Below are 12,169 nucleotides of genomic sequence, written 5' to 3'. Positions count from 1 at the left end.
GCTTAAGTTGGTTTTCTAGAAAGTGGAAAGCAAGATAACTGACTTGTGAAAAAAACCTTAGTGCAAAAGCAACTTAATCATCAAGCAAATTCAAGCACTAAGTATACCCTAAAAACAATTCAGTGCTTCAAAAGATATATCTAGTTCCCTCTATGATTAAGAAGATGAATTAAATTTATCTTTCCATGATACTATGATGGGAAGAAATAAATCTAATGGTTTGTACTATTTGTGTTCCTCTAATAACATTTAATTTAGCAGTGCAGTCGCCTGCTACAAACACACACACTCAGAAACCTGCTTCTGTAGCTCCTTTTTCTCCCACTCTGATCAACAGATGGGATAAGGAGCGAGGTACCCTAAGGCGGTACCCATAACCATTTCTTCCTAATGACAATGGGGCTCCAAAAGAACAAGGACACAAAACTTGGAAAACTTAAAATTTAAGTTCATTTTTATTTCTTACATATTTCTATGGCAGAGGTTGGCAAACTATGGCCTGTGGGCCAAATCTGATTCACTACCAGTTTTTTCTAAATAAGGTTTTATTGGCACACAGCCATGTTCATCCATTTACATAAAATCTATGACTGCTTTTGTGCTACAACAGCAGAGTTGAGTAGTCGCAATAGAGATCCATATAGCCTACGAAGCCTCAAATATTTATTAGCTGGTCCTTATAGAAAAAGTCTGCTGACCCCTGTTCTAAAGTATCAGTGAACTAGGAGACCTCAGCTTACCATAGCTGATCTAACAGAGACAGAGGATGAAACAAATTAGGCCCAATAAACATTCTGAGGCACAGGAGACAAGAGAGACAACAAGATGGTGATATTTATCTCATCTCTCTTAGAATTCTACTTTCAAGTCAGATAGGTATCCAGGATTCTGGTACATGCAACCTTTTCAAAGGTATATATGAAAGGAGTTTCTAAGAGTAATGTCAATGACATAAAATGTATTTTAAGCTGCTCACTTAAGGTCAGCAGATCAAATCTAACATAATCATCCACACAATGAACTGTATCTTACAACATGTCAAATTTTAAATTACTTAGACATTCACTCACCTGAACAATTGAATGCACACCAACCGTCTGCATAGCTTGGCTTTCATCATCTGAGGTAATAGCAACAAAACTAAACCCCCGAAAAAGCTGATGTGCATTAGCACTAGGTGGAATGCCAGGTGAATCTGAAAAGAATAATAAATTACTGAGAAAGTAATTGCTTTGAAAGGTAATTAAGGGAAGAATTGTCAGATTATGACCATTCTCACTTATTCTGGAATTCTACTTCTCAGGTGTCCAGTGTTTCCAGGATAACTAAGTAAGGCCATCAGATCTGTCCTGATGGCTTATGGCCATCAAAACTCTAACATCCTAGTCCCGCAGAGCCCAGAAAATTGCTAATTCGTTTGAAGAATATACTAAATTAATGAATTACTGCGTTAATATTATTCTAAATTAGCACTGTCCCAAAGAATTTCCTGCAGTGATGGAAATTTTCTTTATCTGTGCTGCCCAATACCATAGCCCCGAGCCACATGTAGCTACTGAGAATTCGAGATGTGTGACTAAGAAACAAAATTTTTTATTTTAATTAATTTAAATTTAAATAGCCACATATGGCTACTGGCTACCACACTGGACAGTGCAGCCCTAAATAATAACCTAACAATGCTATGGCTCCTGGTTAGGGGGGGATACAAGGTTGATCTGCAGATAATTTAGGAGAAAGGAATTTAGTCCAGTGGTCTCAATACATGATGTCAGAATCTAGAAATCTAAACTGGAGATAAAATTATTATACATATAAAAGATTAAATTTATATATATATATAAATTTATATATATATTTTATATATATATATAGATATACTAGGACAATCACAGTACGTAGTCCTTAAAATGTTTTATGACATGACATGTACTGTTATTCAAATTATTTATGTGGAATCTACTGGCATTAACAAAAACAGAAAAATACTTTCACAATATAGTTAATGCTCACTATAAAAAGAAATAATAAAAGTATAATAAATGTGTTATTCATAAATATAAACACACAATTAGGCATACTAATATTTATAAACATACTATAAAGGCTAAAGGCAAGCAAAAAACAGGTAAATCTACTTAAACATCAACTCCACATAAAGTTCTCTTTTAATATCAGCTTGATATTCTCAGCAATATATATCGTTCAATGAATTCTACATCAATGTGACAGTATTATACTGAAGACTCCTGCTAAGAGAACCTATCTGGGCAGGATATAATATAGAACTGCTCTATTCTAAGATTTTTCCTCAATCAGGACAAATTGTATTGAGAAAGCAAAGTAAAACATTACCGTATATCATCAGTTCTATGCATATCACCGTCTATACGTTTGATAAAATTCTGTTCATGTGTTAATCCAAATTTCTAAGGTTGCCTTATAAAAATAAACACCCATCAATGCTTAATATAGACTGTTAGACTTTTGGCTGTAAAGCTTTACAGCAAGGTTTGAATGATACACTCTATGGGAAATACACACAAGTACATTTTCTATTTATTTGCTTGTCAGTGATAAACCTGGGATGTGATACACCTAAATGAGAGAATATTAGAGTACAAAACACACCATTATGTATACTACACACACTAATGAGTGAAATACAACTTACCATTTCAAAGATCACTTCTCTATAATAGTCACTGTTTGTGCAATTTTAGGATAAAGCCTGATACAGGATATGAATCATTTTGAAGTTATCACACCTCACATAAAGTTTAAGTTATGTTTGGGATTTGAACTTTGTAAGTACTTCCAGAATACCATATAATATTCGAATTTTAAAGGGCACTATTTATGCTGTAGTATTTCATGTGAACATAGCTACAGGTAAATAAACGCACAAACAAATAATTTTTTCACACAAACTGTATCAAAGCTTAAGGCACAACATAATTTGCTAAAAGATTTAACAAGGACCTCAACTTCTATAAAATGCTATAAAGGATTTACTAATGATCTAGTTATTGCAGCAGGGGTAGTGTATGAAGGGAAGAAATGAGGACAGTATATAGAGTTCTACTAGATAAGATTTTCTGATTGAACAAGAAAAATATATATATTGTCTTATATTTGGGTTTTCACATTTTCTCCTTACCTTTGGGAGTTTTCGCAGTAAACTCAGGATCAAAATAGAAAGTATCTTCAGGCCTGCCAGTTGCAGGTTTAAAAGGTGGATGAATTTCTCTTCTATACAGTTTCTGGAGAAAAAAAAGAGACTTAGACATGTGTTAATTAAAAAAAAAATTTCAAGCAAGTTTTCATTCTATACTTACATTCCAGTCTATTGTTGAGAAAAATGAATGTCTTTTAATTTCTTCAACTCCATCTGGTCCTGCGCCTATCAAAAATTGACTAGTTTTGATTAAATGGTAATTTTATTTCAAGGATAAATATATATATTGTTTATTCAGTCTTCACTTTTAACATTTGTCCTACTATTTCATAATCCCACAACAAACACAAATATCCATCTCCCCCCTAGAAAACAAACACCAACAAACACACAAAAGAAACAAATGAATTAAAAATTTTACCTAATCTGTTTGCAGGATTTCGTTTGAAAAGCATTCGTAAAAGACTCTGGGCTTCAGGACTCAAAAACTGTGGCATCCCAAGTTTGGCTCTAAATAATAAATCCATATAATATTTTATGTTTTGGAGGTATCTGTATTTTATTTTTAAAATAAACTTTTAATTTTAAGATAATTATGGATTCAAAATCAAAAATAATACAGAGAGAGCCTATGTACCCTTTACCCAGTTTCCCCCAGTGGTAACATCTTACAAAACTACAGTGTGATATCACAACCAGGATATTGACATTGATACAATCCACTGATCTCATTCAGATATCTCCAATTTTCATTGCACTTATTTGTGTGTGTATTTAGTTCTATGCCATCTTTTAAATTGAAGTACAGTTGATTTACAATATTACATTCGTTTCAGGTGTACAGCATAGTGATTCAGTATTTTTGCAGATTATATTCCATTTTAGGTTATTATAAGATAATGGCCATAATTCCCTGTGTTATATTGTATATCCTGTTGCTTATTGATTTTATACATAGTGATTTCTATCTGTTAATCCCACGCCCCTAATTTGTCCCTCCCCCCCTTCCATCTCCCCTTCGGTAACCGTAAGTTTGTCCTCTATATCTGTGAAAGTTTCTGTTTTGCATATACATTCATTTGTATTATTTTTTAACTCTACATGTAAATGATATCATACAGTTTTTGTCTTTCTCTGTCTCAGTTATCTCACTTAGCATAATGCCCTCAAGGTCCATCCACATTGCTGTAAATGGCAGAATTTCACTCTGTTATATGGCTGAGTAATATTCCATTGTGTGTGTGTGTGTATGTTTGCGCGTGCCAAATCTCCTTAATCCAATCATCTGTTAATGGACACTTGGGGTGCTTCCATGTGCTGGCTATTGTAAATTGTGCTGCTATGAACACTGGGGTGCATGTATCTTTCTGAATTAGTGTTTTCCCACCAACAGTGCACAAGGGTTCCCCTTTCTCCACATACTCTCCAACAGGTGTGCTTTTTTTTTGGGGGGGGGGCCACACCACACAGCTTGTGGGATCTTAGTTCCCCAACCAGGGATTGAACCCGGGCCCTTGCAGTGAAAGCACGGAGCCCTAACCACTGGACTGCCAGGGAATTGCCATCCAACATGTGTTATTTGTAGACTTTAAAAAACGTCTTTATTGGAGTATAATTGCTTTACAATGTTGTGTTAGTTTCTGCTGTATAACAAAGTAAAAATATGGAACGCTTCACGAATTTGCATGTCATCCTTACGCAGGGGCCATGCTAATCTTCTCTGTATCATTCCAATATTAGTATATGCGCTGCCAAAGCAACCACTATTTGTAGACTTTTTGATGGTAGCCATCCTGACAGCTGTGAGGTGAAGTTCTATGCCATTTTATTACATTTCTAAGTTCCTATATCCACCACCACAGTAAAGGTACTGAACAGTTCAATACCACCAGAATCCCTCACGTGGCTCCTTTATAACCACACCCACCTCCCTCCCTCCCCAATTCCTAACCTCTGGCGACCACTAATCTATTCTCCATTTCTATAATTTTGTCATTTAAAGAATGCCATGTAAATGGAACCATATAGTATGTAACTTTTTTCACACAGCATAATTCCCTTGAGATACATCCAAGTTGTTGTATTAATAGTTCATTCCATTTATCTATCTATCTATCTATTATATTATTTATTTGGTTGCACCAGGTCTTAATTGCAGCATGTGGGCTACTTAGTTGCTGCTCCAGGGCTCCTTAGTTGCGGCAGGTGGGGTTCTTAGCTGCGGCTCACGGGCTCCTTAGTTGCAGCACATGAACTCTTAGTTGCGGCATGCATGTGAGATCTAGTTCCCTGACCAGGGACTGAACCCAGGCCCCCTGCATTGGGAGCGTGGAGTCCTATCCACTGCACCACCAGGGAAGTCCCAATAGTTCATTCATGTTTATTGCTAAGTAGTATTCCATGACAAAGATATTCCACAAATATCCATTTATCTGTTGAGGGACATTTGGATTGTTTCCAGTTTGGGGTTATTATGAATAAAACTGCTATGAACATTTGGGTCTAGGTTTTTGTGTGAACACAGAATGTTGGCCCCAAATCTTCTTCTTCTTCTTTTTTTTGGGGGGGGCGGGTGTGCGTGGGCCTCTCACTGTTGTGGCGTCTCCCGTTGCAGAGCACAGGCTCCGGACGCACAGGCTCAGTGGCCATGGCTCACGGGCCCAGCCTCTCCGCGGCATGTGGGATCTTCCCGGACCGGGGCACAAACCCGTGTCCCCTGCATCAGCAGGCAGATTCTCAACCACTGCGCCACCAGGGAAGCCCAGCCCCAAATCTTCTAATGAACTTTTTCATTTTTCAGAATTTTGTAAAAAGCACTACTGTAAAAGTAAGATCATCTGAGTCTTAGTTCTGGGTCTGTTACTAAGAACTTTGTGACCTTGGGAAAGCCAATCCCCTTGAACCTGTTACCAGTTCCTCCTGAGCAAGGGGATTGGATGTTAGATTAATGGCTGCCAAACTGTAGACTTGGAAACCTTTCTCAACAGGAATTTAAGAAATCCAACATTTAAAACATTTCAAAGAACATGTGCTTCATACACCTATTTTTTTTCCTCCCGTTCCCTTTAATAGCCCTGCAGGGAAGAGGAGCTGGTGGGAAAGGGGTCTGTGGAACATCTAAGATGTCTGTGGCACACAGTCTGAAAACCACTGGCCTGGATGAGCCTGAAGGTCTGTTTCAGTTCTAATATATAATTTTACTCTTTTTCTCAACCTACAAATTAAGGAAACCAATGATCCTGTAAGGATGAAAATAATAACAGAGCTGGAGAAAATGGCTAGCAGAGAAATTTCTATTTCAGAAATAGATCCATTTATTATTCAGTGAGTTGTTATTGAAGCTACTATGTGCTAGACACTGCTTAGCGCTGAGGATACGGAGATAAAGACAGCCCCCCCCCCACAATCAGTGGGGAAGACAGATATAGATAACGCTAGTACATTAAGAGACAAATTCAAAAGGACACATGTAAAGAGTGCTAAGGGAACAGTAGGGGATATCTATTTTAACATGGGAGACTGTAAAAGGCCTTAAATGCAATTTAAAGGTTGAGAATCTGTTCGTTTGGCCAGTGTCCCCCAATATTTTACTAAATAATATTAATTTCTCTAGACACTTAGCAACAACAAAATATTTCATGATCCAGTGAGTCTGTGGAATGCTGTCTATTATACCCCTTGTTAGAGACATAAAATAAAATACGTTGCATATAAAAGGCCAATAAATTTAGAGTAATGAAATCAGTATTTTTCTAAACATTTGTTTTTAGCACCTCTTCTTCAGAGAATACCTATTAACATCCTGTAGAATTAGCGTTCTGTTAAACAACAGAAACGAGGGGAAACACTGCCATATTTGGTAACAGGAATATAGCAGAGGTCTTTAAACAGTGTACTAACGCACCAGACTTATTTTCAAGAAGGGAACTCCAAGGGAAGTACAGAATGATCTGGAGTGGGAAACGGTGGTAGGCAGTGGGCAATCTACCTAGAAGCTTGGCCCTATAGTGTGGGTAGGAGATCACCATGGGTAGGAGATCTGAGAACTGTAAGCAGTGCAATGCAGAGGAAAGGCTGGGACAGTGAAATATTTTTGAGAGTGAATTTGGTGAATACCTTTGTATTCAAGAGAGGAAGAAATCAAGAATGATTTCTAGGTTTCTGGCTTAGGAAATAGGGTACATGGAAATGCTGCTAATTGGGAATACAAGAAGAGGACCAGAACAGCGAACAAAGATAAATTTAGTCTAAAAATGTTAAGTCATGCACGTCATATGTTTTGGGAGAAACATGCAGGTGAGTAAATGGAAATAAAGGTCTGGTGCCTGGTAAATTAAGGTAAGAAAGTGTGATTTGGGAGTAATTAAAATGTTCAATAGTTATTGGAAATACTGATGTCAGTCGGGAAAGTGAGTCCAGGCAGGGAGAAAAGCATATCAGAGATGGAACACTGGGTAACGAGAACATTTAAAAGGTGGTCAGAAAAAGAACAATGTGGGCATTAAAAATAATGAATGCAATTGGCTGAATCACACTGATTATTAACTCCCATGACTTCGTTATAATGAAAAAGGAAAAGGAAAAAGTCAAAACTAACATAAAAACCCAACTCATTGGACATCACCCCCACTGGGGCTCATCTTGTTTGAGCCTTATTTCAAGGTAACTAAATAGCCCTAGTCGATGAGGAAAAGCTCATTGTTTTGGAAAATACCAGCTAATAAGTGAAGGAATAACAGTAATAGAAAATACACAATTTAAAATCCCTAATAAAATAACTGTTTCAAGCAATGATAATCAGTGGATGAAACTGTTAGATGAAAGCCTGACAGGGAACCTTACAATGGAGGGATCAGCTGGAACCATGGGAATTCATCACTTAAAGTGGGGCAACATGGTGCTGTAAGCCTCCGGATGTGATGCAATAGGGTGCAAAAGCACGAGCTATGAAATAATGTTGCCAAAAAAGTTTAACCAAAAACGGGATAAAGTAACAAGTGGAAAAATATCACAAGGTGAATAAAAAAACTTCACACTCCTGGGAAAAGACTAATTATTATGTAACCATGGTAACAAGAGAGGCGCCAGAACCATTCAATTGATCAAAGACAACTTGCCTAGGTGAACAGTTTTTTGTTTTTTGTTCTTGCAAACCAACGAATCAGTAACTGCTCTTCATCTGTGAAAATTAGCCAAATAAGAATGAACTGACGCCAATAACCACACCTGAGTGCCAAGAGTCCCACCCAAGTAACCACACTTACAGATGATGTCAATTCATTTTAGGCCCTGAAAACCTGCCAATTCTTGAACTCCACCCTTCCCCAAAACCCTATATGAGAACAGTGGTATACTCTGCTTGGAGAGATTCTACTGGACTAGCACTGCTTTCCCTACTATAGTAAGCAATATAATCACCTTTATGCTTTTTGTTTCAGATATTAAGAAGTGGTCTCATCGGGTTTTTTTTCCAGTACGCAGGCCTCTCACTGTTGTGGGCTCTCCCGTTGCGGAGCACAGGCTCCGGACGCACAGGCTCCGGACGCACAGGCTCAGCGGCCATGGCTCACGGGCCCAGCCGCTCCGCGGCACCTGGGATCTTCCCGGACCGGGGCACGAACCCGCGTCCCCCGCGTCGGCAGGCGGACTCTCAACCACTGCGCCACCAGGGAAGCCCAAATTTATTGTTGTTGTTTTTTTTTTTTTGGTCTCATCTTTTAACAAGATAAATTCAGAAAGTGAAATTCTATAAAAGTGACACGGTTTCTACAAGTAAATGGCAGGGGAACAACAGGGGTACACTGTTCTAGATGAACAGAAGCTGAAGAAGTACAACCAAAGGATATGTGCAGACTTGATTTGGGATACAGTTTTGGAGAAAACCTGAAAAATCTGGTTAAGGATTGGTATTAGATGACTATTACCAGTTTACATAAGAAAATATCCATACATTTTAGCAATGCAAACTGCAGTAGATGAGAAATGACATGTCTGGATTGCTTAAACTACTTCAGTAAAGAAGAAAAAAAGAAAGGAGGAGTAGACAAAGCAAGTGTGGCAAAATCTTGATGGCTGTTGAATGTGGGTGATTGGTATACATATGTTCACTGTATTATTCTATTTTTGTGAATTTACCCTTGAAATTTTTCATAATTAAAAAGAGAAAAGCAGGCAGAGAAGGAATGGTCAAGCAAAAGAGACCAGAGAGGAATGGTTAGAGAGGTGGGAGAAGCAGATGAAAGTAGGAAAAATGAAGGGGGGAGGGGGTGGCCAGCAGTGTCAAATACTCCTCAGAGAGACCTTCCTTAACTGTCTCATCTAAAATGATTCCTGCCCCTGCCCCTTCCCTCACACTTCAAGACTACCCTGGTTTATTATCCCCACTGTTCCTATTACTACGGGAAATTATTATATTTATTTGTTTAAATATTAATTCCTTGTCTCCCCCACTAGAATGCAAGCTCAGTGAGACCACAGAAGACCTTGTCAGTCTTGTTCACATTGCATCCTACGTACATAAAGAAAGACCTCAATCATCTGCTGAATGAATTGCGTGAACAAATCATACAAAGAGTCACCTTTCTAACAATCTGCCACTAGTTTAAGCAACCAGGAAATTACTGATGACCATAGTGAGAAAGTTTCAATGGAGCGGTAGAAATGAACAACAAACAGGCTATGGGATAAAAGCAGCCAAAAGAAAGTAACAGAACACACAGACCACTCTTTAAGGAGGCTTTGTGTTGAAAGAATGCAGGAAGATGCTGCAGAAACTTGAAAGAAAGGCCAAGTCAAAGAAATGGTTTGTTTTTTTCAACACTAAAGTATGTGTATTAGCTAAAAGGAAGGGGCCAGAGTAGACGGAGTGATGAAGGTTCACTGAACATTCATTTGTACAGCAAATATTTTTCAATGTTTTTTACTGTGAAGAATAACATAAAGTGCAAAAAACAAAACCAAACCTCCCAAACCCAAAACCAAAGTACACAGCTCCATGATTGACCACAAAGTGAACAGTCATCTGGCCAAGAAATATAACATTGCCAGAACCCCTGATCCAATGTAACTACTTTCCTGATTTTGCCACAGGCTTCTGCCATCTAAATAGGGACCCTAAAAACTATGCTTTAGTTTGTCTGCTTTTAAAACTTTATAAATAGGATCATCTATGTAGTATTCATTCTTTTGTGTCTGAATTGCTTTCGCTCAACATTCTTGTGAGATTTACCCAAGTCATTGTATGTAACTGTGGTTTGTTCATTTTCTTTGCTGTACAGCACACTACACCCACGGCAAAAGGCTTCAGCCTATTTTTGTATGGCTTTTGAGCTACAAATGGTTTTTACATTTTAAAAGTGTTAGAAGCAAATAATAAACAATATAAATATGTGACAGAGACTGTGTGTGGCCTACAAAATCTAAAGTATTTATAGTCAACCCCTGCTGTATTCCATTGTATGAATATACCACAATTTATTAGTCCATTCTTCTGTTAACAATCTAGTTTCTACCTTTTGGCTATTACAAATAATGCTGCTATAAATCTCTGGGTACTTGTTTCTTGATGTGCAAGTACCTTGATGCATAAAAACTGGGTGCATGCCTAGGAATAGGATTACTGGATGAGGTTATACATGTATTTGACTTTAGAAGAAATGCCTAAAACTGCTTCCCAAAGAGGTTATACGAGTATTTACATTCCTTCCAGCTATGTATGAAAGTTGCCACTGCTCCACAGCCCATCAGCACTTTGTATTATCAGTCTTTGTACCCTTAGCTACTCTGGTGGGTATGTAGTTGTAGCTCGCTGTGGTTTTAATTTGCATTTTCTGATTAATGAGGGCAAGCATCTTTTAATAAGCTTATTGGCCATAGGATATCCTCTTCTGTGAAGTCCCTACGTCTCCTCATGTTTCTACTGGGCTGTCTTTTTCTTATTGATTGACTGGAGTCCTTGACATATTCTGGAAACAAGTCCTTTGTTGGTTATATGTTATAAATTTCTTCTATTTTTTCAATGGAATATTTTGATGAGAAGTTATTAATTTTAATGTAGTAATAATTTATCAATCTTTTCCTTTATGGCTTATGCTTTTTGTGTTGAAAGACTACTTTTTCTACACCAAGGTCATGAAGATTCCTCCAACAGTCTTTTCTAGAATCTTTCTTCACTTTTCCCATATATATGTAAAAAAAAAAAAAAAAAAAAATATATATATATATATACTTGTAATATACTTGGAAATGTTTTGTGTATGGTGTGAGATAGTTGTTTTATCTTTTTCTCTATGAATACCATTTTTTCCATCATGATTTACTAAAAAGGGTGCTATTTCCCTACTGCTCAGCAATTTCCAATGGTTGTAAATCGAGTGTCCATATATATATAGGTCTGCTACTGGCCTCTCTAGTCCATTGCACAAGTCTATTTTCTATACTTGTTTTAATGCCATATTGTCCTAATTATAGTTATAGCAAGGCTTGATACTTGGTAAAGCAAGTCCTCCTATCTTGATATTCTTCAAGAGTGTTTTAGCTATTCTTGGTCCTTTGTATTATCATATAAGAATCGGTTTATTAAGTTCCACACAAAAAAATTGTTAGGATTTAAATATGATTTGCATTGAAACTACAGTTATGCTGTCCAATATGGTAGCCACTAGCCACATACAGCCACTGAGCACTTGAAATGTGGCTAGCTCAAACTGTAAGTGTAAAACCTGCAGTGAGTTTTAAATTAAAAATATAATATATCATATCTCGATCATTTTTTAATGCTGATCACATGTTGAAATGATAATATCTTGGATATACTGAGTTAAATAAAATATATTACAATTAATTTTAGTTGTTTCTTTTTACTTTTTTAATGTTGCTACTAGAAAATGTAAAATTATGGATGGGGTTCACATTATATTTCTTTATTGGATAACACACATCCTTTATAACACTTGGGTCTGTCATAATGTGAATATGGTACAAACTTCCAAG

The 12,169-nt window shown here is 37.1% G+C and overlaps 1 protein-coding gene and 1 non-coding gene across 7 annotated transcripts in view; both read right to left on the bottom strand.

Annotated features, from left to right (window-relative positions):
• Positions 1-12,169, bottom strand: part of RPS6KA3 (ribosomal protein S6 kinase A3) — a 109,275-nt gene that overhangs the window by 21,386 nt on the left and 75,720 nt on the right. For all 6 annotated transcript variants that reach the window (XM_059050817.2, XM_059050818.2, XM_059050819.2 and 3 more), the window contains 4 exons: positions 3,600-3,688; positions 3,339-3,403; positions 3,161-3,263; positions 1,071-1,195 (listed from right to left, as the gene is read on the bottom strand). In XM_059050817.2, the coding sequence (XP_058906800.1) occupies positions 1,071-1,195; positions 3,161-3,263; positions 3,339-3,403; positions 3,600-3,688 (382 nt within the window). The remainder of the gene's footprint in view (positions 1-1,070; positions 1,196-3,160; positions 3,264-3,338; positions 3,404-3,599; positions 3,689-12,169) is intronic.
• Positions 4,836-4,938, bottom strand: LOC131749108 (U6 spliceosomal RNA). Its single transcript, XR_009333216.1, has one exon. It is a non-coding gene; the product is annotated as a U6 spliceosomal RNA (small nuclear RNA).

This window comes from Kogia breviceps, chromosome X (genome assembly GCF_026419965.1).
Source record: "Kogia breviceps isolate mKogBre1 chromosome X, mKogBre1 haplotype 1, whole genome shotgun sequence".
Lineage (NCBI taxonomy): Eukaryota > Metazoa > Chordata > Mammalia > Artiodactyla > Physeteridae > Kogia > Kogia breviceps.
Note: the sequence above shows the minus strand (reverse complement) of the source record. Positions and strands in the feature narration are given on the sequence as shown.